General features: G+C 32.9%; 2 protein-coding genes and 1 pseudogene across 2 annotated transcripts; all 3 read right to left on the reverse strand.

The window, feature by feature from the left end:
* Window positions 1-7,318: 7,318 nt before the first annotated feature.
* Window positions 7,319-9,171, reverse strand: LOC131617788 (cytochrome P450 71D10-like; annotated as a pseudogene).
* An 8,310-nt stretch (window positions 9,172-17,481) lies between these two features.
* On the reverse strand, window positions 17,482-19,400 carry LOC131615741 (cytochrome P450 71D10-like). Its single transcript, XM_058886896.1, has 2 exons — window positions 18,457-19,400; window positions 17,482-18,373 (listed from the first exon to the last, which is right to left on the reverse strand). The coding sequence occupies exons 1-2, from the start codon at window positions 19,354-19,356 to the stop codon at window positions 17,762-17,764; spliced, it is 1,512 nt and encodes a 503-aa protein (XP_058742879.1). The 5' UTR covers window positions 19,357-19,400; the 3' UTR covers window positions 17,482-17,761.
* Window positions 19,401-25,019: 5,619 nt separating this feature from the next.
* On the reverse strand, window positions 25,020-26,978 carry LOC131615742 (cytochrome P450 71D10-like). The gene has a single exon (XM_058886897.1). The coding sequence runs from the start codon at window positions 26,945-26,947 to the stop codon at window positions 26,150-26,152; it is 798 nt and encodes a 265-aa protein (XP_058742880.1). The 5' UTR covers window positions 26,948-26,978; the 3' UTR covers window positions 25,020-26,149.
* Between the last annotated feature and the right edge of the window lie 502 nt (window positions 26,979-27,480).

Raw genomic sequence — 27,480 nt, forward strand, 5'->3', positions numbered from 1 at the left:
GGGCGATGGTAAACTATGTGTCTACCATGTCAGGGATTCAACTGATGATGTCAAACTATGTGTTTACCATGTTAGGGATTCAACTGATGATGTCGAACTATGTGTGATCCATGTCAGGGATTCAACTGATGATGTCGAACTATGTGTGAAACATGTCAGGGATTCTACTGATGATGGTCAATTAGGAGTGAATCATGTTATAGATGAACTAATTATGGTCAACTATGTGTGAACCATGTCTGGAAGTAAATAGATTATGGTCAACAATGTGTGAACCAAGCCACAGATGAACTGGTGATGGTCAATTATGTATTAACCATGTTAGGGAGTAACTGATGATGGTCAATTATGTGTTAATCATGTTACAGATGAAAAGATGATGGTCAACTATATGTTAACCTTGTTACAGATGAACTGTTGATGGTCAGCTATGTGTTAACCATATCAGGGAGTCAACTGATGATGATCAACTATGTGTTAACCTTGTTACAGATGAACTGATGATGGTCAACTATGTGTTAACTATGTTAGGGAGTCAACTAATGATAGTTAACTATGTGTGAACCATGTTATAGATGAACTGATGATGGTCAACTATGTGTTAACCATGTCAGGGAGTCAACTGATGATGTCCAACTATGTCAGGGATGCATTGAAGACAGTCTACTATGTGTGAACCATGGAAGATAATAACTGATGATGGTCGACGATGTGTAAACCATGAAAGATAATCAACTGATGAATCCACAGACTCTGATTCGCTGACTTTGAGTCATTGTTGAACATCCTTTCTAATATTGTAGCTTAAAATTTAATTAAAAATATTATTAAAAATATTTTTTAAATTAAATAATAAATATGTACGAAAATTTAATTTTTATTAAAATTATTTTTCATATGTATGTTTTATATGTTTCATATTTATTTTGATATGTATGTTTCTCTCTCTCTCTCTCACACACACACACACACACACACACACACATATATATATATATATATATATATATATATATATTAAAATAAATTTCCCATTTATTTTCCTTTTCCTCTCCTATGCTGAAAGTTTCCCACTTTTTTTCTTTGGATTCCCTCCCATATTTTAAAACTTTCCCTCTTTTATTTTCCTTTCCCTCTTATATTAAAAAGATAATTTCAGAATTTTCTGTACCACTGAACGTCCACTTTCTCTCTAATTTGACTCTCCACATTCTCTCTTGTGTTCTATTTTATCTCTCTCAAAGCTCCCTCTCCCTCAAAGAAATATTTCTCCGAACAATTTCACCTATTAGTGTCTACAATCACCTTAGTTGTTCAGCAATTGAAGAAAGATTCAAATCCAAAGATTTATAATGAAGATATCTTCTAGATTCACAAGTTCGTTGATCGTTTTTACATGTCGCAAATTGGAATCCGAATGCCTATAGGTTGGTTTCAAAAACACTCTGCTTATCTTCTACAAGGCTAAACCGATTTATACACTCTTACAATATAATGTGTGTTTTACTTTTCGTTGAATTCAAGGAAGCTGGTGGAATTGCACAATCTGAATCTGAATCCTCATGTCGTAGGTTATATAGACACAATAATGTCTCCAGCGGGGGTAGCGAGAAATGCTAGTGACGATGCACACGCTATATGATGTCGTGATAATGGAAGTCCCCCGATTTACATATTTACGGCGATTCTGATTTTACTTTTCCTTGAGTTAGATACATTTTACTTCAATGAATTCACCCGGTCGATTTTTTAAAATATTAATAATGGTATGTTTCTGCAATAGGTATGTTCCGGCTCACTTGCATCTTATGGTCACTGCTTCATCATTATCCAGTAAATTAAATTTGCAAATTGATCATAGAGTCACCTTGCTGTGTTCTCCATGTTTAAGTCATAGAATTCCATAAATTTCAGATATTTTATATTTTACACTGATTTTTTCCTCAATGCTAACATGTGATGCTAAGAATTTGTTTTCTATTGTGACAGCCTCTGGGAACATTCGTCAGCTTACTATTTACAAGGAGATTGATCTTTATATTGCAAGATGCATTTGGCAACACAGTTAAAGATGGTACATGACCAATGTTTCTGATTTCTTCTTAGTATCTCCTTTGCATTTTCTCTTTCCAATTCTATTGGATGCCTCGGTACCAAAGATCAGATGACTAGAATGCCCATTTATTTATGTCGTGTGATCACCGGTGCACAGAATGGAAAATACAATTGCTAATCTGATTGTAATATTTTTTTTAATGTCGGGAAAGTAATTATTGTAATATTTTATGAGCCTAAATTAATAGCCTTCTGTGAAAATTTCCATATGCCAAGATATGTAGTATTAAATGTCTTCCAACTTCGAGTTTCTTCATTCAATTAGACCTTTCTGGAATTTCTGTTTCGTGTATAAATCCACTGTGTCTCGTCATTAACATGGCTTTTTTTACAAGTAGTGAGTATTGGTTAGGGATATATAGCTTTAGGACAATTCATTGCCATTTTCTCTGTAATTTATACCGAGTTATTGTATGCTCACAGATACTAAAGTGCTTATCTTTTATTTATGTTAAGGTGGAGACATGAGGCAAATAGTGGTAAAAATGGCAAGAAGTCCAAATTAGCTTATAGCAGTAGCTCTTTGTAACTTAAAAAATATTGTATGATAACAACTATTATCTCTTTATAATTTATTTTTAAGTCTTATAATGTTTCTTATAACTATTCATGTAATTTATAGTTTATAATTTTTTTTATTTTACCACTATTATTTTTATTAGAAATTAAATGTTTATTTATGTCATTTTATTAAGTTATTTTAACAATTACTTTTACTAAACAGTATAAATTTATTAGTCATCCTAAATTACTTTTACTTTTGCTTAACTCAATGGAAAACAATTTACTACCACAGTGAACCAATCTAATTTTGACCATCATCCCTTCCATCACCTTATTCACATCTCAAGTTTTATGTTCTTTAATGTTCCTTAATTCTAATCTCAAATTTCTAAATTATGCAACATGCATTATGTGAGGGGAAACCAACAACTAATCAATAAAATTTGGATTTAGATCCTTTGCAGTGGCTGGACAGTTCAACTCACATCTTGGCCGTTAAAATACTCTTCACTGCATGTGGTAATACAATCAAATAGTTGATAATAGTGCTGATTGAGCAGCATGACACAAACAGAGGATCTGTATCCATAAAATTTTCAGTCTCAGCCTGCAGAAACCAGTTGGATCAGCTTCTCTACTTGATTAGGAAAGAAGGTGATGAATAAATACGAACCTGAAAATTTCAGAAAATAAAGAATCATCAATACAAGCATCAATAAATTGTTACAAAAGTTAAAGAAACACTTACAAATAAGAACAGTTCCTAACAGCTGGAATTTTCCCTTGATCGATTCAAACGTCCCTGCAGAATGGACACATTTTAATTCTTATCATTAAAGATAACATAAAACTAAAAATAAAATAGAATCAATGCTTATCTAAACTTAGTTTCACAGTTTGAACTCCAGATAATATGCATGCTATATGTTGGTAACCAGCTTCCTCTAACTTATTTGCTGCTGCAGCATACCTTTGACAAAGAAGAAAAAATTTCAATCTACAAATCTTCTATTAGGTATAATAAATCTCAAGGCAAGTACAATACAAATTCAAATTATGCAAATTCATGAGTTTTTTCATGAACGAAAGTGATGATGTTAGAATTATCTGACGAAAATGCCTTGAGCCTTTGAGAACTAAGGTCACAGAAACATCACTGTACAAAATCACCATAAATCAAGAGTTATACAAAAAACAACAATAACTGAAAAAACTTGTTCGTCAAAGTGACCGTTGAAATTCCAAGTTCTACAAACAGTTAGTCTCATTTTAGCACCGTTTTTTATGCCCATCAACATCACCACCATCCATCTTCGAATCAAGCTTCGAGATGAAAAAACCCTGAATGAGAAGGGAAGAAATCAGAAGCTAAAAACCCTAAATAAGAAGTAAAAAACTAAAATGTAAAATGAGGAATTGAGGATGAAACGAAAGGAATGAAGAACTGGAGAAGATGAGGCAAGCTGAAAAGGAAATCTTGAGAAATTGGGGAAGATGAGACTGAGAAAACGTGAACTAGGAAAGAAATGTGGAGAAATGAATATTAGGTGTGAATAAATGAATATTAGGTGTGAGTGGTTTATTGGGTGTGAAGAGATCTATCATGATAATGGTGTATCTAATATCCAATGGCTGTAATTGATTTAAAACAAAAAAGAAAAAGAAAAAATGGTCTCTCACGGTGAGAGACCTATCCACCTTGCGCACCTTAGACGGCGCCGCAAGTGTATGCTTCTATTAGAGTATTAAAAAAATATCTGTTCCGTTCACTACATGTTGGATTATCAAATTCCAGTATTTCATTATTAGTTAAATAGGTGTGCTATTCATACACCAACATTTACATCAAAATACTTACATCAAATACTGTTTATTGTATTAAATACGGTGAATAGTTGTTTTAAAAAAGTAAAAATTTATATTTTATGAACAGTGCGTGAACAGTGTCGTCGAACAGTATTCTGTGAACAATTTATTTAATTGTAAAATAAAGTTGGTTAATGAAATAAAAAATTAGTTAATTAAGTGATGAAGTTGGTTAATAGACACTCAGGTATTAAAAATAATTTAGTAGTAAAACAAAGTTAGTTAATAAAATGTAAATGCTTGGTTAATGAAGTTATGAAGTTGGCTAATAGACCATCTAGATTTTTAGTAAGTATGAAGTTGGCTAATGAAATTTAAAATGTTTTTTAATAATGTTATGAACTTGGTTAATGACATAATTTTGTTTTTCTATTCCTCAATAAAAATAATAAAATAATAAAAAAATTATATTTTTATTTAAAAATATATATTTTTATAATATTTCACTATTCACCGTATTTGTGAACAATGAAATACGGTGTAGGTGTATAGAAGTGGTATAAGAATAGCATTAGTTAAAACGATTAGAATTGGGATTTAAATTGTTTTTTTATTGATTTAAATAACTATAAAAATAAACTCAAGTGATTTCCGCCTATGACTCTGTTTATGTAAAACTCTCATTTTTCATTTTATTATGAAAATTCATGTTCTTGCAAAATAAAATAGATAAAATGATCATATCTCATTTTAGAGCATATGATATAATCTTGCTATAAACCCGTGATTCACCTACTTCCGTAGCGTGGTTCATTCTTTAAGAATCGTGTAAGCGAAGCTACTTTTTAAAAGAGTTTTACTTTTATTGTACTAGAGACATATTTGTAGCATTGGTATAACCGTCTTGTCTTTTTGGCTTAAATATCAATACTATCCTTTTAGTGTATAGATTAGATTGATATTTAAGGTTACTTTAACTTTTATAGAGATATATACAATAAGTCCTAAAAGACTAGAGCAATTTCATATTTTTTTTCTCATGACAAATTCTAAAGTATAAATCTACACGAGGCTTAAAACCTTCAATTCTCTACAAACATGTGAAACAAAATGAAAACAAGAAAATGGAGGTAAAATAAAAACAAAGCGAAACAAAAAATAGACAATATGGAATAAATTAAAATGGTTATAAATGGTTATAAACGATAAAAACAAGCTTATCAAATTCTCCCATGCTTGAATCATTTTTTCCTCATGCAATTAGCTCACAAAAGAAAAACACAGACAAATAAGTTATCACTAGTAGAAGAAACGCTCGTTAAATCAGTTAAAAACAAACTGTTAAGACGATTTTGAACCTGACTTAAGATTCGCCAACATAAGAAGTTTGTGCTTCTTAAGTTGGTTCAGGACCTGACTTAAGAAATGTTTGTTAGATCAGTTAAACCCAAACCGACTTAAAAAGCCTACGCTTCCAGAATCCTCTTATGCCATTTGAACTTGACTTAAAAAGTTTATTTTTGCCACATCACTCGTAATCCTATGTGGAATGTTCTAAAATTTATTTACTCGAGGTCACAAGTTCAAATGCTTAAAAATGCAAAAAAAAAAAAAAAATACTAACCTATTATCTACTAACATATTTTAATAAAACTTTTAAAATAATGTTTATATTTTTCTTGCAATAATTTTTTAATTATAGGCCTCACAACTACTTTCTTAATCTTCTTTGATGAGATTTCTATGGTCATTAAACAAGATTTTGTGAGAAATAACCTTGAAATGTCTTTTTAGATTCTCTTCTTTTTTAGAGGATTTTAGTATAGTCCTTCTCTTTTTTGTTTTTCTTTTTCAATATATTAATCTTATTAAAAAAACTTACATATTCTCATAAAAATTTATAAAATAATATTTTTATTTTCCTTGCAATTATTTTTAGTTAATAAAATTAAAATAAAAGAAATTTTATATTTTTTTCATCTAATGTATCTAAAATAATTTTAGACTTTTTTTTTATTAAAAACAAAATGTTATACTACTCTTTCAATGGTTAGTTTTAACATTTGATATTAAAATCACTTTGCAAAAACTCAAATACTATATAAAATCTGCAAGTTTTTTTAAACAATTTTTACCCTAAATCTTCTTTTGTATATGTTTTTTTCTTTTGTTTTATTTTACTGTATATGTGAGATCTTAGTTATTTTGATACTAAGCAGTGATAGTATGTATTGGTGTTATTATGTGTTTATTACATTTTTCTGAAAGTATTCCTTACTAATTTTTTTTTATAAATGGACAGTTGTGTTTCATTTTTTGGTTGAGAATCACAACAATTTGTTTCCGACCTACATATTTTAATTTATTTATGTTTTTTTAAATAATTTTAAGTGAAAAAAATGCAATATAATACATATATAATTTTTTTATATATCAATAGCATACTCCGACATTCAACTCACTATAGAATTTTAGTCTTGTTATAAGAAGTATTTTGAAAGATATGAATTAAAAACTCATTTTAAACTAAAATTTCTAACACAAGAATCACTCCAACTAAATATACTTAGTTAAGAGAGTATAGTTTCCAAAATTCATCACTTCTGAAAAGACAAGCTCATGTATTAAATTTCTATTTGCGGTCATAAGTTCAAATTCCAACAAATACAAAAGCATATTATTTCAAATATCATTTTTTTAATTCTAGAATAATAAAATTTAAAATTTAATAATCTTATATTATTTATACAAAACAAATTTACTTTTCTAAGATACAATTTAATTTTATACCAATAAATCATATCTAAGAATATCATTTAAATTATTTCAATTTCATAAAATTAAAAAAATACACATGTTCGAGTTCGGTTCTAATTACTAAGTTTGTACAACTACAATGAAATTGTTTACCGCTGAAATATAATATAACATTGTACAATATAACCAAACCACACATAAACGAGCTTCTAAAGTTTAATTACCAATACATAACATTGGAGAGATACATTGTATTTTCTCTCTTTATTACAATCATTTTCCAAATGCTTTTACTAAGTAATAAAGAAAAAATTAAAGACGACGAATAATAGGAATTAAGCACAAATCATGTTTTCTTCCAACAGTTAATCCAAATGTCTCACTCATATCAAGTTCTTCATTTTCCTTTTCATTGGGAAGCTTCCAATCAAAGTGGTAAAGCAATTTAGCAAACGGTAGCTCAATGTTGGGTAAGGCAAATCCAATTCCTGAACACATCCTCCTTCCAGCACCAAATGGTATGAACTCAAAGTCAGTGCCTCTAAAATCAATTGGGCTATTAATAAACCTCTCCGGTTTAAAACTCTCAGCTTCAACCCAATACTTTGGATCTCTTCCAATAGCCCAAACATTGACCATGACCCTTGTCTTAGCTGGTATATCATAGCCATTTATTTGGCATTTCTCCCCATTTTCTCTGGAACTAACAATGGTGCAATAGGATGCAACCTTAGTGTTTCTTTTATTACACACTTTAAGTACGTCAACTGGTGCAACTCTGATTCATCTACACCCCCTTTCTTATCAAACACTCTTCTTACCTCGGATTGCGCTTCTTCCATTACCTTTGGATTCTTTACTAACTCAGACATCCCCCATAACAATACCCCTGATGATGTTTCAGTACCAGCAGCAAACATATCCTGCAAATGAATCAACAGGAAGAATGATAACCTAAACAAACATAAATTTTCTTCCATATAGGTGAATTGTGGTGATTTTGTTATAGACTAACCTGGATGATTGCTTTCATATTGTCGTCAGTCAATGGAAGTTGTGATTGATCATTTTTCTGTTGAATCTTGATAAGAGCTTCAATTAGATTTTCATCTCTGCCTGCTTCCTTGTGAATGCTTCGGTGATCGTTGATGATGTCTTGCAATATCATATCAATCTCGCTATGAAGTTTTTCAATTTTGGACTTCGCCCTACTCATCCTTTGAAGAATTTTAATAGAAGGATACAAATCAGCAATATAAATTCCTCCTAGCATATTTATCATTTCATTAATTAATGAAACGACTACTTGTTGGTGTTTGCTCCTTTTCCCTAATGCTGCCCGGGCAACTATCCCACATGTCATTGAAAATATCTGATGAGTGAGATTAACAACCAATCCTTCTTTTGCCGAGATTGATTTAGCAAGATCTGACACCTCTTCTTCTCTTATGGACCTAAATGACTGGACACGCTTTACACTCAATAGCTCTATAACGCATATCTTCCGTAGTTGCCTCCAGTGCTCTCCATATATAGAGAACAAAATATCAGTATTATTGTAACTATATATTGTGGACAGCATAAGGTTTGGCCTATTACAAAAGTTGAGGTCTTGTGTTTTCATAATCTCTTTGGCCATTTCTGATGAACTAACTATTATGTATGGTACCTCACCAAGTTTTAGGTACATCAAAGGTCCATACTTTTGTGCCAAATTTTTGAAGGAATGATGAGGCAATGGGCTGCTAATAATTTGATGTATGTTCCCTATGAAGGGAAGTCTCCATGGTCCTGGTGGTAAGTTGGCGTTAGAATTTTTAGAAGTACTCCATCTCTTAACTATTTTGAATAGTAGCAAGAGGAAGAGAAAGGATGCAATTAAGGTAAAGTTCAAAAAATTATTCTGAAGCTTCATGATTGTAGAGCAAGGGAAGAAGAATGCTTAGATGAAGGAATCTAAACAAAAGGGTCACATTAAATAGTCGTTACATTTTCAAGACAATGCAGTCCTGTAAAGTTGTACAATAATACAAAACTAATATAGAATGAATATACAATATTAACATATAAAGATTCCCATTTGTCTCTTGCACTAACCATGAGAATACTATATTCTTTTCATTGCCACCTTCAATTGGCCATGTGCCTTTTTAATTTTTATGAATATAAAGAGATTTCATGAAGATATACATGACACATAAATTAATCTCTTTCGATAACAACATAAACTTATCTATTACTCCTGCAGAGTCACATTAAGTTTGGGAGTTGGGACTTGGTAGTGAATGGCCGCAAGTTTACGTTTCAACAAGATTACTAAACAAAGTTTAGTTCTGCTGAGAATGGATTGGATTACCGAACCCACATCAAGTTAAAGCGAAGCTACTTTTTAACCGTCTCGTTTTTTTTTTGGCTCAGAGATCAATACTATCCTTTTAGTGGCACGACTAATATATAAGACTACCTCTACTTTTGTAGAGATAATTTCATATTTTCTCATGATAGATTTCTAATTAAGAGTCTACATGAAGTTTGCCTTTTAGACAATTCCAAATATCCTAAGTCCGAGAAAAGGGGTACCACAACGCTTACTCAACCGTTGTGAGATAAGGGGTGATTGTATATTTGATGTTTTTTACCACGGTCGCGTGACTGTGATGATATGTTATAGCTAGCGCGCTACCTATCACAGTGGTTATACTACACAACTGTTGTGAAATATGTTTAGGTCATGGGTTCGAAATCTAGCAGCAACAACTTATTTTGAATATAAGTTTATTATAAAACATGCAGATGGCTTGTTTTTCCCTACACCTCACTAAACATATACAACAATTAAAATTGATGTAGAAGATAATAATTTGAAAAATTAAATAATTCTTGAAAAATAACTTAAATGAACCATTTTTCAAATTGTATGTATATTGTAATTCATCTCTCTTGCTATTTAATACATATAATTTTATTCAATAAAGCAATTTTTCATTATCTCCTATTTTATTTTGCAAAGCATTAATATGTTGACTGATTCAGAATCATCATCATTGTTATCATCATTATTTTAATCGATGGTGATGATTATTATGATGACAGCGATGAAGATGATTCGGAATTTCTCAATAATTTGATGTTTTCAATATTAACTAAAAAAAGATTTGCTGCTTTGAAAAATTTGGGGCATGGAACCATGTTCTGCGTGTTAAAGAGCGATAGATTAATTAAATTCGAAAAATAATTATTGATCTAAGTTGATTTTCAAATATAAATTAATTTTCAAATTATTATTTTCTATATCACTTTAAATGAATGCATGTTCTATGAAAGGTTAGTGAAACATGTCATCTACATACATTATAATAAACTCAACAACAAGTGCATAGAGCATGGTGCCAATGTTTTGCTGACTATGTAGCCACCATTGGTTTCCGAAATAACACATCAGACCAATCTTTCTTGATATATCGTAAAAATTCTAACATGGCGTACATTCTTCTTTATGTGAACGACATCATCCTTATTACCTATACTCGTGTTCTTTGCAAATCAATTATGTACTTTGTGGATATTGTTGTCTCTTGTCACCTTGGTAGCATCTTTCTAAGTCAAAGAACCTATGCTTCAAAGCTCATGGAACGGGGTGGCATGACATCTTGCAAACCGTTAGCCACCCTTGTCGATACCAAGAAAAAACTCAGCACCTCCTATGGCAAACCCTATAAGGATCCCTCTTTATATCGAAGTCTTGTAGGGGCCATACAGTACCTCATGTTCACTAGACCGGAGATATCTTATGTGGTTCAGCAAGTCTGTCTTCACATGCATGCACCTAGCACGCAACACATGTTTGCTCTCAAGTGCATATTTGCGTTATGTTCAAGGTATCATACACTTTGGATTACATTTATCATCATCCGCATTACAAAGCTTATCTCCTACATTGATACTGATTGGGGTGGATGTCTTGATACCAAGTGCTCCATATTCGAGTATTGTATTTTTCTCAATGACAACCTTATCTATTGGTCTTCCAAAAGTCAGTCTGCTCACTCTCGTTTTAGTAATGAAGTCAAATATAGAAGTGTTGCCAATGTTGTCTCTGAATCGTGTTGGATTTGCAATCTTTTATTGGAGCTCTATTTTTCCATTGCTCATGTCACCTTAGTGTATTGTGACAATGTCAGTGCCATCTATCTATCTGGTAATCCTGTACAGCATCAGCGTACCAAGCATATTAAGATGGACATTAATTTTGTTCGAGAAAAGGTAGCTCGTAGTCAGGCATGCGTTCTTCATATTTCCTGTAGACATTAGATTGCAGACATCTTCACCAAAAGGCTTCCTTGTATTCTCTTTGATGATTTTTGAATCAATTTAAGTGTATGTAAACCTCCCACTTCCAGTGTGGGGTGTGATAAAATATATTATTAAGTCATAATTTGGCATAATATATCATAGCTAGACAATATAGAATATTGAGTCATAATTGTCGTAATGTATAATAATTAGACGATTCACCTAACGTTACTAATTGATGTATATTTATACTATTCAGATGAATGAAAAATGGCAAGCATTCCATTACATTCCTGAAAGAAGTTTATTCCCATAAAAAAGTCAACAATTTAAATGAAAAATAAAATTAAATAATAGTGTAACATAATAATATTGTTTTGTCCAAAGTTTACAAACGAATAGTAATATCCTCAATTAGATATATAAGAATAATAGTATTATTCTTAATTTTTTTTTCACCTATGATGTTTTATATTTAATTAGAGTTATGGCATGTTAATGTATAAGCGATGATGTTTGATATTTGGAATAAAAATAATGAATATGAAGGTGCACATAACAATATTGTAAATGTTTTGAACAAATGGCATTTGAAGCATAGTTTGTATGGTAGTCCAACCATAAGTATAATTGTATACATGTTTATAACGTTTTAAAAAATTCTTTGAAAAAAAAAAATCTCAAAATTTAATTTTAAAGTCGAAATTTTAATTACTTTTATCATAATCTTTTTAGATTTAAAAAATTCATATTTAATTTTTATCATTTAAAAAATGTTAAAATTTGATAAATAAAGATTTTAAAAACTTTATAAAGAATAAAATATATTAATTTTTAAATACTGACTAAAAATTAAATTTGAGATATTTATAAAGACGAAAAACATTTAAGTAGGGGCCCTAGACAGATAACATATCTAAATCTTGGAATTCTGATCACTTCAAAGTACAGTCCTTTAAAATGATCAGAATCAAAATAGACAGATCTAGTGAAATTGGTTAGGACATGATGAATGCCAATTAAATTGGATCCAAAAACCATTTCATTAGAATTTAAGAAGTATCACATGAGGTAGTGGTTTCTCAAAATTCGCATTTTTGTCATCTATATTCAAGTAAGTTCTTAGAATTTGAATTGGGTATAACTCAATTCTTACAAAAATGGCTTATAAGCTACCCACCACTAACAAACACATGTTTGGACTATATCATACCAAGCACAAGTGGCTATCTAGTTAAATACCAAGCAAATCCGCTACAATTACTCATGAATGAGTTGAATATATGCACCAATATTGCAGTCAAGTTGAAGATACTTAGCAAGAATTTCCATTTGCCAAAATCTCATACACAGCAAGTATTAGAGCAAAATCTCCATCTTCATTTCTTCTCTATGTATGGTGTGAGAGGTTTGGTTCCGATTCACAAATTCAAATAAGTACAAACAAAAGTGAAAATGCCAAATTGTTTACCGCAGTTTGAATGTATGCTAGGTGCAAAGTGACACAGTTTTATCAAACCAAACAAGATTTCTAATCAAATTTCATATCATAAACCCTTGAGTAAAATTCAGACCTCGGTTTAATTTCACATACAATCATCTCTATCTAAACTCATTTTAGATAATATCACACAAGCAAAGCCAACAAAAAGACACAAGCAAACCTATTCGGGAAACTTGCTCGTCAATTAAACAAGGTGAATTACTAGCAAAGAGGAAATTAAACAAGGCTTGGAATCATTTCATTGTATCGTCAGAAGAAGAACAAAAAGCTTCGTGCAAATACTGTGACACAAAGATTAAGTATAATAATGGAACTAGTTCAATGCATGCTCATTTATCGAGATGTCTCGCTTACAAGAAGCAAAAGACATCATCTTGTATAACAAGTGATGAAGAACAAGTTGGCTCTCCTATAATTGTCAAGTTTGACCAAGAAGCTATTCGAAGAGCAATGGTTAAGATGTTCATTAACATGGAGATTCCTTTTCGGAAGGTTGAACACGAGTCTTTTCATGAATTTATGAGTCTCGCTTCACCAAGATTTCAGATTTGTTCGCGCACAACATTGGCACGTGATGTCTTGAAACTGTGGGACACCGAAAGAATGATTTTGAAAAATTTTCTCTCTATGAATTGCCGAAGAGTTTGTCTCACCACTGATATGTGGACTTCTTGTCAAAAGTTGAGCTATATGTGTGTGACGGCCCATTTCATTGACAATAATTGGCACTTACAGAAGAAAATCTTAACTTTTTGTCAAGTCACAAGTCATACAGGAGATGCTATTTGTGAAACAATGGAGATGTGTTTGAATAGTTGGGGTTTAAACCGCGTGCTTAGTTTGACGGTTGATAATGCTTCATCTAATGATGTTGGGGTTGAACGTCTCAAGAGAAGGCTTTTGTCCAAGAATAGTTTAGTTATGAGCGGAAACAATTTTCATATGAGGTGTTGCGCACACATATTGAACTTAATTGTGAAAGAAGGTTTGAAAGACATTGATGCTTCTGTTTATAGAGTTCGTCATGCTGTTTGGTATGCTAGATCTTCTCCCGCGAGACTTGCTAAATTCAAGGCATGTATTGATGAGGAGAGCATGGACTATAAAGGTTTAGTTTCTCTAGATGTTGAGACTCGTTGGAATTCAACTTACTTGATGTTAGTATCCGCATCAAATCATGAAAGAACTTTTGAAGAATTAGGTTACCGAAATAAAAGGTACGTGAATTAATTTTTTATTAGTGAATATTACTATGGGCACAAAACACATACTGCTAGAAACTATCCCCTAAATTATCTCTGTGTCAGATCAGAAATTATAATTTATGGTTGTTGGTGTATATTGTATACTGTATCATGTATGTAAGAACTGAACATGTTGTCTATTCTGCTGATTATTTGATGAGGAGCAATTTGGTGTTTTGCATTTTCCTTATTTAATGAGGAGCAATCATTAAAAGTTATGGCTTAGCATTACTTAATAGAAGGACTGAATAGGCAGTGACTGTTTTCTTAGTTTCTATCGAATGTCATGACTATCCAAAGTGAAGAAAAATGCTTGGTCTCTCAAACAATCTCACAAAACTTAGGACTGTAGATAAGCTAAAATAAGCACATCCAAATAGGTCTTATTTTGATAATGATGGGTCTGCTAGTGAATGCATTATCATTACTTTTATGTTATGTTTGTTTCATATTGTTTGTTTGAGCTAACAAATTGATCTAGTCATTGAATTTAGCGAACTAAATGGTTGTTGAAGTCAGAATGTGGAGAGTCCAATCTTCATCTAAACTTTGGTCACTGCCGTTTTGCAAGCTGCGTTTTGAATTTGATTTTATGATGTTAAGACTGTAAACAGTTCAATCTTCTAACATTTTGTCATGAACTGTCAGAGTATGTATTTGCTGATTTTGGTTGTTGCATTTGAGATCAGTGATACATCTCTCAGTTTACGTACAGAGTCAAGGATGTCTTTTACAAAACCTTTGATTGTTCTGGTGTTTGATTTATCTTCCTCAAAGTTGAGCTTTAGTTCCTCACTTTTTATTTCTTAGTTTTCTCAGCATTTGTTTGCTTTGTAGTGGAAAAGAAATTTGTTGTTTAGTTCTTTCTGTAATTTGTTTTGAGACCAGATTGGATGTAATCCTTGTTGTTTTAATGATGTAATCCTAGTTATGAAGAGACTAATCTTACTTATTCTCATTTTATGTTGTGTTAGGTATGTGAATGAATTGACAAAAAAGGGAAAAGGTGTTCCGACGAAAGACGATTGGAAGCATATCAACTTAATCATTCCATTCTTGAAATTGTTTTATGATGCTACTGTAAAAATATCAGGGTCATCTTATTTGACAAGCAATATTTATATGTTTGAGGTCCTGGGTATTGGAAAGAGCATTGTGGCTATGTGTGCGTCTGAAGATGAACATCTACGTTCAGCAGCTCAAAAGATGAAGAAGAAGTATGATAAGTATTGGGGATCTCATGATAAGCTTAACATGTTGTTGTTGATTGCTCTAGTTTTCGACCCTAGACGCAAGGTTAGATTGGTTGATTGGATGGTACGACGATATTATAATAAGGTTGATGCTGATGCCTTGAAAGGAACCTTAGAGTCTTGCTTGACATCTATTTATGAGGAATATTGTGTTGGATTTATGTGTCCCCAAGGTAATTCAAATGAGCCGCAAGTTTTTGGTAGTGTTAGTCATCCTTATGGAACTGCTGAGTTCTATCTTTCAGAAGGGTGTGACAATGCAGATAATGAATTAATTGCTTATCTTGGAGAGAAGTTAGAGCATAACATGGAGATAAATGTTCTAGAGTGGTGGAGAGTAAACTCTGGCCGCTATCCCATCCTTGCAAACATTGCAAGGGATGTGCTAGCTATACCAATAAGCACAGTGGCGTCTGAATCTGCATTCAGTACAGGAGAAAGGGTGCTTGATCCATATCGTAGCTCATTAACACCTAAAACAGTCGAAGCACTGATATGCACTCAGGATTGGCTCAAAGGAACATCTTCATCCTTGATTACAAATGAAGATTTTGATCTTCTTGAGAGATATGAGCAAGGTATGATAACTAAGTATACTCGCTAATGTATTATTATTTATTATACTTGAGGCATAATGAAATGTATTTATATGTTTTGTAGAATTACTTCGTACGGAAGATGGTGCTAGCTGTTCAACATCCTCAACCTCTGTTGCACTTGAAGAGGACTTCTCGGTTTAATTGTTGTACTGCACTCGGTAAAGCTTTTCTACTAAATATTTAACTACTCTTTCTTAGTGTCCAACAAAGATTTATATGTATACTTTTGGTTTTTGAATGTTAGTATTAGTAATAGGTTGCCATAGCATGTGTTTGATTTTAAATCTTATTATGATTTCCTCACGTGATGAATATATCATGCATGGTTTGTCTTGATTCAGTCATAGTCATTTCACATAACCAATTTGCAGTCAGAACTCATTTTATTATCTCTTCAACTAACAATGTTGATTCCTATGATGATGACCAAGAAATTTACACAAATGCTAAGGAACTATGGTAGATTAACTACACATGACAAATTTGGAGTTTGCATTTATTAAAACCATATATCATTTTTGTTTTGTAATTGAATTGTGTTGGATTGGAGTTCCTTAATATGAATAGGGTGGATTGTCTTGTATGATTATGTGTGAATTTATAGTATTTGAGGAAGAATTTAATCCACTCGGTTTAAATTTTGTGCAGGTTGAGATTGTGATGGAAGTTGAGGAAGAATTTGGCATTAGCGTGAAATAAGAAAGTGCTCAGAGCTTCTTGAGACTAAGACTTAACATGTCCATTTTGGAGTGTCTTTTTTTTTTGTTGCTATATGATATTTAGTGTGCGGTTTAATTAAACTTCATGTAACTACTAGATCTTTTGTGGACCATATTAGGATTACAATACTACTAGTTTTAATCTTAATTTTGTAGAACTTATGTCTCTTTACATGTTAAACATAATATGCTCTTATAAGTCACAAGTATTTGCTCTTTTAATGGTTTTTTTTATGTTTAGTTTTAATGCTATTTGAAAATTGGTTATTTTTAAAAACTGGTTTTAAAACTGGTTTTTAAATTGGTTATTTTTAAAAACTGGTTTTTAAATTGGTTATTTTTAAAAACTGGTTTTAAAACTGGTTTTTTATAAAACTGGTTTAAAAACTGGTTTTTTATAAAACTGGTTTAAAAACTGGTTTTTTTAAAAAATAAAATAAAACTGGTTTTAAGAGAACCGGTTTAAAACCGGTTTTTTGGTTAAAACTGGTTTTTGTGAAAAACCGGTTTAAAACCAAACCAAACCATATGTAAACCGGTTTTTAAAAAATAAACCGGTTTTAGTAAAATAGTTTTAAGATCCAAACCAAACCATATATATGGTTCAATTTGGTTTGGTTATTGATCCATGCACACCCCTACTTTGGCAAGTCTTTAGCATTGGAGACTTCCTCATATTCCTTATTCTAAATCAATACCCTAAAGCTAACAACATGTTGGTGTCAACTGTCTAAACAACAATGACATGCATAACCATATTCAACCATTGCTATGTGTTAGTGTCACCGTTGTGTCTAATCTGAATTCTTAGGGGCAACAGATAATCCCGGAAAACATTTTTTTCGGATTAATGTCTCATACAACATTTTGGAACCATACTTCAATAGTTTACAAACTTTATTACAAACATCAAATTCCCTTGTGGAAAATAAAATACTTATTGAACTGTTTGCTTAAGCAATACATATCAAAGACGACGAATAATAGGAATCAAGCATAGGTCATGTTTTCTTCTTGCAGTAATCCCAATTGCCTCGGTCATATCTAGTTCTTCGTTCTTCATACCATTGGGAAGTTTCCAATTAAAGTTGTAAAGTAATTGAGCAAGAGATAGCTCAACACTGGGCAAGCCAAATGCAAGTCCTGGACATATCCTCCTTCCAGCACCAAATGGTATGTATTCAAAGTTTGTACTTATGAAATCATGATTACTATCAAGAAACCTCTCGGGTTTAAAACTCTCAGCTTCAACCCAATACCTTGGATCTCTTCCAATAGCCCAAGCATTGATCATCACCCTTGTCTTGGCTGGGATATCATACCCATTTATTTTGCATCTCTCCCTACTTTCCCTTGGAAGTAACATTGGTATAACAGGATGCAGCCTTAATGTTTCTTTGATGACAGACTTTAAGTATATCAGTTGATGCAACTCTGTCTCATCTACATACCCTTTTTTATCAAACACTCTTCTTACTTCAGCTTGTGCTTCTTCCATTACCTTTGGATTCTTTACTATCTCAGACATACACCACTCCGTAACATCTGAGGATGTTTCAGTACCAGCAGCGAACATGTCCTGCAAATGGATTAATAGTAACATATGCAAATTTATAATTTAGTCACTAAATTGTGTAATGAACCTTCAATCGAAAAACTTACCAGGATGATTGATTTCATATTTACGTCAGTCACGCGATGTTGTGTGTGCTCATTTTCCTGTTGAATCTTGAGAAGAGCATCAACTATATCTTCATCTTTGCTTACTCTCCTGTGAATGTTTTTGTGATCGTCGACGATATCTTGCATTATCATGTCAATCTCTCTATGAACTTTTTCGAATTTTTTCTTCGCCGTACTCATCCTTTGAAGCAATTTAACAGATGGATACAAATCAGCCACACAAAATCCCCCCATCAAACTTACTAATTCATCAAGTGCTGATTTGAATACTTGTTCGTGTTTATTCCTTTTACCAAAAGCTGCCCTCGTCAATATCCCATGTGTCATGTCGGAAATCTTATGAGAAAGATTAACAATTGATCCTTCACTTGTAGCTATTGATTTAACAAGATCATCCACCTCTTCTTCTCTTATGGACCTAAATGACTGGACACGCTTTACACTCAATAGCTCTATAACACATATTTTTCGTAGTTGCCTCCAGTGCTCTCCATATATAGAGAATATAATATCAGTAGCATTGTAACTAAATATTGTTGACAACATAAGGTTTGGCCTATCACAAAAGTTGAGATCATGTGTTTTCATAATCTCTTTGGCCATTTCTGGTGAACTAACTATTATGTAAGGTACTTCACCAAGTTTGAGGTGCATCAAAGGTCCATATTTATCTGCCAAATTTTTGAAGCAGTGGTGAGGCTGTGAGCTGCTGATAATTTGATGTATGTTCCCTATGAAGGGCAGTGTCCATGGTCCTGGTGGTAAATTGGCGTTAGAGTTTTTAGAAGTATTCCATCTTGTAACTATTTTGAATAGTACAAAGAGGGAGAGAAAGGAAACCAATAAGGTGAAGTTATAAAAGTTGTTGTGAAGCTCCATGACGATAGAGGAACGGGAGAAGAATGCCTAGATGAAGGTTTATATACAATACTAGAGAATGAAGATACCAACTATAAATCAGAATGCAATAAATAATATTCCTATGTCTCATAAAAATATTTTAAAAAAGAAAGCCATTTAATCACTCATTTTCTTTCAATATAACAATAATAATAATCAATAATAATCATTTAAGCTTTTAATCCTACTCCTAATCAATAATCATTTGATGTATGTTTCCTATCAATTACTCTTTAATAATGGAAACCGGTGCTATATGGTCCTACTCCTATCGACCAAAACAAAATTGTACTAGTTGAAATTGAAATGCTAGACGGACATAATTATGGTGTCTTAGAAAGTGTCCCGTTAGTACTTTTTTTCGAGTAAGGATCCACTCCATTTCTTTTCCATTGCCATAGTTTTTTGTGTATATTATACGTATTTCTAAGAAATGTGACACATATTTATTATTTATTTAATTTTATGCACACAAAACTATAGTAATGAAAAAGAAATGGAGGATAAGAAATGGAGTGGATCCTTACTCGTTTTTTTTCAGGTACGGACGATTCCATTGTTGATAAAGACCCTACTTGAAAAGAAAGATCACCAAATGGATTGTCACTGTCTTAATAATAGACTAATTACTCCCTCCGTCCCACAATGAGTGACCCAGTCCACCATTTTCCACATATTAAAAAAAGTGTAGAAAAGTAAGAGAGAATAATACTTTTACTATAGTAACCCTAATCATGTATTGAAAATTGTGAAAGTTTAATTAATTAGAGGGTAGAATTGAAAATTTTTTATTGAAAATTGAAATGGATCATTCATTTTGGAACATTAAATTATTCCAAATGACGGAAGGAGTATATTAATTGTATGCCTTCACTCTCATTTTCGAACAGCGATTTGCTGCAGTTACGTAATCATTGAAATCACGCAAGCATATATATGAATTTCTGAACAAAATTTAAAGTTACATTTTTTTAATCATAAATAAAACATTATCTTTATATTTTAAAATCGTGATTAAGATCAAATGGTTATTATTAAAATAACAGCGTGAAAGCGAAAAAAAATCACTGTAGAAAATCTATTTATTTCTCACTATTAGAAAAAAAATATATGTTTTATAGCAACTATTTCACCCCATATATCGTAAAATTAATATATCTATCTTGGGGACGTTGTGTATTTATTTTCATAACAATATTTCGTCGATTTTTCTTAAGAATTGAGGAGTAAACTAATATATTGTACACACTACGAATTTCAACAACTTCAGATATATATTAAGGTAATGAGCTTGAAACCCAACAGTAGTGATTTATTTGAAATACAGTTAACATTTCACTACTGTTATGATAGATAAATATTGTGGAAAGTACCATGGATTTATTATAATATGTAGATTGTTTGTTTTTTCATACATCTCACTTAACAAATACAACCATTCAAATTGATGAAGAAAAAAATAATCTGAAAAATTAAACTTTTCTTGAAAAACAACTTTAAAAAATCACTATTTTTTAAATTGCATGCATGTTAAATCTCATATCTTGATCTTTAACATATAGAATATGATTCAATGGACTAAGTCCTTCATAGCATCGATTCCATCTCTTATAGTTTATTTTGAATAACATCAATTTATTGGCTAAGTCGGTCTCATCATCGTCCCTAACATGGTGATTGTGACAATGACTTACCATCATAACAATCAAGATAATAAGTGACGATAATGAGGTAGACTTAGCCCATAAATTGATTCCAGCTAATGGTTTTTTTGAGTCCCTAGTAGCATTTAGAGAAGGCTCGAATACTCATCACAAAGCCATGACGCCGGAAACACGAAACACCATGGCTAGGGCGTGTTTCTTATTCTTGTTCATATTGCATGTTGGAGGTTGTTTTAGCCTAAAATAATACTACCATTAGATTCAGGATGTCTTAATTAGGTGATCTGGGCTTGTAGTTTGTTTGTTTAACGTTGATGGTGCAGGTTTCAAAAATGCAGAATTATTCAAAGGTTTTTCCGCAGGAAAACCCGCAGCTGAATCTTTAACTAAACCCGCAGGAGATGAGGACGAGGATGATGAACAGTGGCTCTGAAATTTTGACCAGGCGTGTGACGCTACGATTGGCCAGTCAAAGATGCCACACTCTCTCTATTTCTCATTCGTTCACCCATAGAACCAGAGGCCCCACTGTTGACTTCGTTTGAAATCCAAAATGAAACGTGTGATCACCATATTATTGTATGGTCCAGATTCAATGACAACAAATTGTTTGCAGCTTAGTTAGCCAAGAGAGTAAAGGGACAACCAAGGAAACCAGAGATCGATTCCTGGGCAGGTTTTTTTATTAAATCACTTTTTAGATTCATTGAATAATTAATGTATCTGGACTATACATAGACCAGATACATTAATTATTCAATGAATCTAAAAAGTGATTTTCTCTTATAATTTGGGACGGAGGGAGTATATACTTAAAAATAGTTAGAATTTAGTTTAATTAGCCTTGGTTTATTTTATTTAATAATTAGAGTTAGGGTTTTAACTAAAAAAATTTAATTAGATTAAGTTTAGACTTAAGATTTAATTACTAATTAACTTGTACATAACTAATTTTTAGGATTTAATTAATTAGACATTCTATATAATTAATTTAGGTTAATTTAGAAATAGTTTTATTTAAAATTAATCTTTCACTCAACAAGACATCAAACTCTAATTTTTTCTACGATTCTCTCTTCTCACCTCAAGCTCTATGAATATCGCTTGTATTCTTATTGCCTTTATTTTACAATTCCAGAAGGTGTATAGGTCGCACAAGCTTTTATGTAATAGTAATTAGGTTTTATTTCTGCATTTTAAATTTCCGCACTTTAATTTCCTGCTTATATTTCGACCGTTAGATGTATGTTTAATTAGGTGTGTATGGCAAGACTAATAATCAATCGTTAGATCACTAACTCAAGATTAAATACTCGAATCTAACACACGTGATTGCTGCACACACTCACCTCTAGGGTTTCCCCTCTTCTGTTGCCTTTGAATAATGGTCAAGTCCCTCGAACGTAGGAACGTCTAAGCGAGGTTGCCTCCGATTAATGTCATCATATATAGTCCCTTTGAGTTGCCTGCGATAAAACAATGATCGTCCCTTCGAATGCTAAGATGTCTTTACATGTTGCCTTCTATGACCATCCGATGACCCTTCGATTGTCCCGAACACGTCCAATCAATAGGACTACCTACCCTAAATGGTAAGTATAGCCTTATCCCTTTCTTAAAAGAATAAAAAGCATAGAAAAAGATCAATTTAGGGCAGTGCTCTTAATATGCTTAGCTCGATTAAAAAACATCTTTTCAATACTCTTTCAAAGACTAAGGTTACGCATTTACGCTAAAGTCCTTAAGTCCCTTTTCAACTTAAATCAAACAAAACAAACATTGAGCTAAGTAAATTAAGCGCCCGTAGACAACTACGGATAAAAATGGTGCTTACACCTTTCCTTTTCATAATCTACCCCCCGAACCCGTTTTCTTAAGAAATGGTCTTTTTTGTTCTTTTTACCCTTCCAAGATGTTGGACAAAATAAAAGTCGGTGGCGACTCATGCTTACCGCAACATTGTTTGCTTAAAAATAAAAGTCATTTCACCGAGTTACAACAATATTAATTAAAAAAATTGTTGCTTTGAAGAATTTGGGGCATGGAACCAAGTTCTACGTGTTAAAGAGCGATAGATGAATTAAATTCGAAAAATAATGATTGATCTAAGTTGATTTTCAAATATAACTTAATTTTCAAATTATTATTTTCTAAATCACTTTAAATGAATGCATTATGTTCAATGAAGGGTTAGTGAAACAAGCCATCTACATACATTATAATAAACTCAACAACAAGCATCTAGAGTATGGTGTCAATGCTTTGCTGACTATGTAGCCACCATAGGTTTCCGAAATAACACATCAGATCAACCAATCTTTCTTGATATATCGTAACAATTCTAATATGGCGTACATTCTTCTTTATGTGGATGACACCATCCTTATTACCTCTACCCGCGCTCTTTGCAAATCAATTATGTAATATTTGAATTTATGTTTGTGATGAAGGACCTGTCGCCCCAAGGTACTTTATGGGTATTGTTGTCTCTTCTCACCCTAGTGGCATCTTTCTAAGTCAGAGAACCTACGCTTCAAAGTTCATGGAACATGATGGCATGACATCTTGCAAACTGTTAGCCACCCTTGTCAATACCAAGCAAAAACACAGCACCTCCTATGACACACCCTATAAGGATCCCTCTTTATATCAAAGTCTTACAGGGGCCATACAGTACTTCACGTTCACTAGACCGGAAATATCTTATGCGGTTCAGCAAGTTTGTCTTCACATGCATGCACCTAGCACGCAATACATGTTTGCTCTCAAGTTCATTTTGTGTTATGTTCAAGGTATCATACACTTTGGATTACATTTATCATCATCCCTCATTACAAAGCTTATCTCCTACACTGATGCTGATTGGGGTGGATGTCTTGACACCAAGTGCTCCATATTCGAGTATTATATTTTTCTCAGTGGCAACCTTATCTATGGGTCTTCCAAAAGTCAGCTTGCTTTCTCTCGTTTTACTAGTGAAGTCGAATATAGAAGCGTTGCCAATTTTTGATGACATGTTGATCTTTGGCACCGACCAAAATCAAGTTGATAAAACAAAGAATTTCTTGTCATCAAAGTTCTCCATGAAAGATATGGGAGAAGCGGACGTTATTCTTGGTATTAAGATTAAACGGGAGAATAAGGGGATTGTAATTACGCAATCTCATTACATTGAGAAAATACTCATGAAGTTCAAATTATGAAAATTGTTCTCCAGTAAGTACTCCCATGGATCCAGGAGAAAAGCTTATGCCAAATACAGGTAAACCTCTGGATCAACTCGAATACTCAAGAGCTATAGGTTCTTTGATGTATGCTATGATTAGAACTAGACCGGATATTGCGTATGCGGTTGGAAAGTTGAGCAGATTTATTAGTAATTCTAGTAGACATCATTGGCATGCGATAACTAGTGTATTCAAGTACTTGAAGGGTACTATGAATTATGGATTGTCATATATGGGATTTCCTTCGGTGTTAGAGGGTTATTCGGATGCTAGTTGGATAAATAATGTTGAAGATTCATCCTCTACAAGTGGATGGGTGTTCTTGCTTGGGGGAGGTGCCATCTCATGGGCTTCCAAGAAGCAAACATGTATAACTAGTTCCACAAAGGAATATGAGTTTGTAGCATTAGCTGCTGCTGGTAAAGAAGCAGAATGGCTAAGGAACTTGGTATATAAGATTCTGATATGGCCTAAACCGATATCACCAATTTCTATCCGTTGTGATAGCAGTGCCACACTGGCTAAAGCATATAGTCAAATATACAATGGAAAGTCTAGACATTTGGGTATTAGACATAGTATGATTAGGGAATTAATCATGAATGGGGTGATATCTATTGAGTTTGTTCGGTCGCAACAAAACTTAGCTGACCACTTGACGAAGGGGTTAGCTAGAGACTTAGTGAAAAAGTCGGTAATTGGGATGGGATTAAAGTCCATTTAAATTTATTAACTATGGTATACCCAATTCCCTTCTAATACAACGTTAGAAGCAGAATTCAATGTGGAAAGATCATAGTTAAAGATTGGAGCAATTGTGTTTATCTTCCCAAGGTATGTGCTCAGACCTGCAAGTGATGGCTAGGTTGAAGTATATCTTCTTAATGGTTCTTTTGAAAAATTGCTAATGCAGGTGCAAGATTAAAAGGATCACCTATGTAAGCATGAAGTTTTGCCGCTTCAAGAAGCTTGGACTTGGCTTCCTATATGCTTATTAATGGATAAGGACACATGGCTTGTAAAGTGTCAAGTATGAATAGTAGAGTATTGTAAGAAACATATGTGTACTATATCTTTAGGTATTCAAATGGATTGACGGGTTCAATCATTATGACACCCCGATTTCCGAATATTTGAAATGTGTATTTGTACTAAGATGAAAATTCAATCGCAAGACATTTTCTTCTATGCATTTGTTTGATCGTTATACATGTAAGTAAATCAAGGATTATACTAAAATGGGGGGAGTTTGTTGGTGATTTTAGTATCATCAATGCAATTTTGGTAGTAATGTGATTTACTGAAGGCCGATGCAATTATGCGTTAAGCTTGAAACGAGTTAGGGTAGTGCGGAGTGCACGCTCGTAGAGCCAAACGTACAATTGAATATGAATAATAGAAACGGGGTTCCAAGGGGCGGAGCCCCTGGCGGGGTCCAAGGGGCAGCGCCCCTGGCGGGGTGCGGGGCAGCGCCCCGTCGGGGTCCAAGGGGCGGAGCCCCTGGCGGGGTCCAAGGGGCAGCGCCCCTGGCTGGGGTCTGTTCCAACTATATCTTGCACCCTTTCCCAACGGACTTAACCGTTTTACCGAACAGATGCTTCGTTTCCAACCAACATAACTGTTTTTTACCGAACAGGTGTGTCTGTTCGTTGCTATTATTGGTCTCCTATATAAGGAGTCTTTCGGTCTCGATTTGACATACGAAATCATACACTTCCTCTACATTCCGATCTGTTCTCCATTGTCAGAAACAGATTGATTCTTCAAGAATTATCCCCGCAAAGATTTCGTGAACCCAGACAAGTATAGGGTCGAAATACTTTGTTCGGAAAGTGAACGAACACGATTCTTGAGGATATCCAGGATTATCATACCAAATCTCTAACACCTCTGAGTGCTTCTGTGATCGTCGATGATATCTTGCATTACCTTATCAATCTCTATGTGAAGTTTTTCAATTTTTTTCTTTGCCATGCTCATCCTTTGAAGCATTTTAATAGATGGATATAAATCAGCAATACAAAATCCCCCCAACAAACTTGCTATTTCAACAATTGCTGATTTGAATGCTTGTTCGTTTTTACTCCTCTTCCCAAAAGCTGCCCTTGCCACTATCCCGTATGCCATATCAGAAATCTTACGAGAAAGATTAACAATTGATCCTTCACTAGCAGCTATTGATTTAACAAGATCATCCACCTCTTCTTCTCTTATGGACCTAAATGACTGGACACGCTTTACACTCAATAGCTCTATAACGCATATCTTTCGTAGTTGCCTCCAGTGTTCTCCATATACAGAAAATATAATATCAGTATTATTGTAACTAAATATTGTGGACAACATAAGGTTTGGCCTATCACATAAACTGAGGTCATGTGTTTTCAGAATCTCCTTGGCCATTTCTGATGAACTAGCTATTATGTATGGTACCTCACCAAGTCTTAGGTACATCAAAGGTCCATACTTTTGTGCCAAAATTTTGAAAGAATGATGAGGCAATGGGCTGCTAATAATCTGATGTATGTTCCCTATGAAAGGCAGTCTCCATGGTCCTGGTGGTAAATTGGCGTTAGAATTTTTAGAAGTAGTCCATCTTTTAACTATTTTGAATAGTACGAAGAGGAAGAGAAAGGATGCCGTTAAGGTGAAGTTAGAAAAACTGCTGTGAAGTTCCATGATTGTAAGGGAAGAAAAATGCCAATAGATGAAGTTAACTAAACTAAAAACTCGCATATAATAGTCATGTACAGTAGTTCAATAATACAAAACTAGTATATAAAATGAATAAAATATAAAGATACCAATTTGTCCTACCTCACATAATTTGTCGTTTGCTTTATTTTATAGATATAAAACGATTTTATGAAGATACACATATGACGCGTAAATTTTCATCTCTTTCGGTAACAACATAAACTTATCCATCCCTCTTACATAATCAATCACATTAATTTTGGGACCTTTGGCAAGGACACGCTGCAAATTAGTTTATAAAAAGTAATAACCCCTAGCAAGTTGGTTATTAAAATTTCCCCCATATAGGAATACATTAATTAAGTCATTCATATTATATATTTTTTTTAAAAAGTCCTATTTCCCATACATATTAGCTACCTTTTTCAAATTGGCCTAACCATCCTCATTTATTAAGGTTTTTGTATTTTTTTTTTGACAAGAACAACAGTGGCATCTAATATGAGACTCTGACG

This window comes from Vicia villosa, linkage group LG7 (genome assembly GCF_029867415.1).
Source record: "Vicia villosa cultivar HV-30 ecotype Madison, WI linkage group LG7, Vvil1.0, whole genome shotgun sequence".
NCBI classification, from domain to species: domain Eukaryota; kingdom Viridiplantae; phylum Streptophyta; class Magnoliopsida; order Fabales; family Fabaceae; genus Vicia; species Vicia villosa.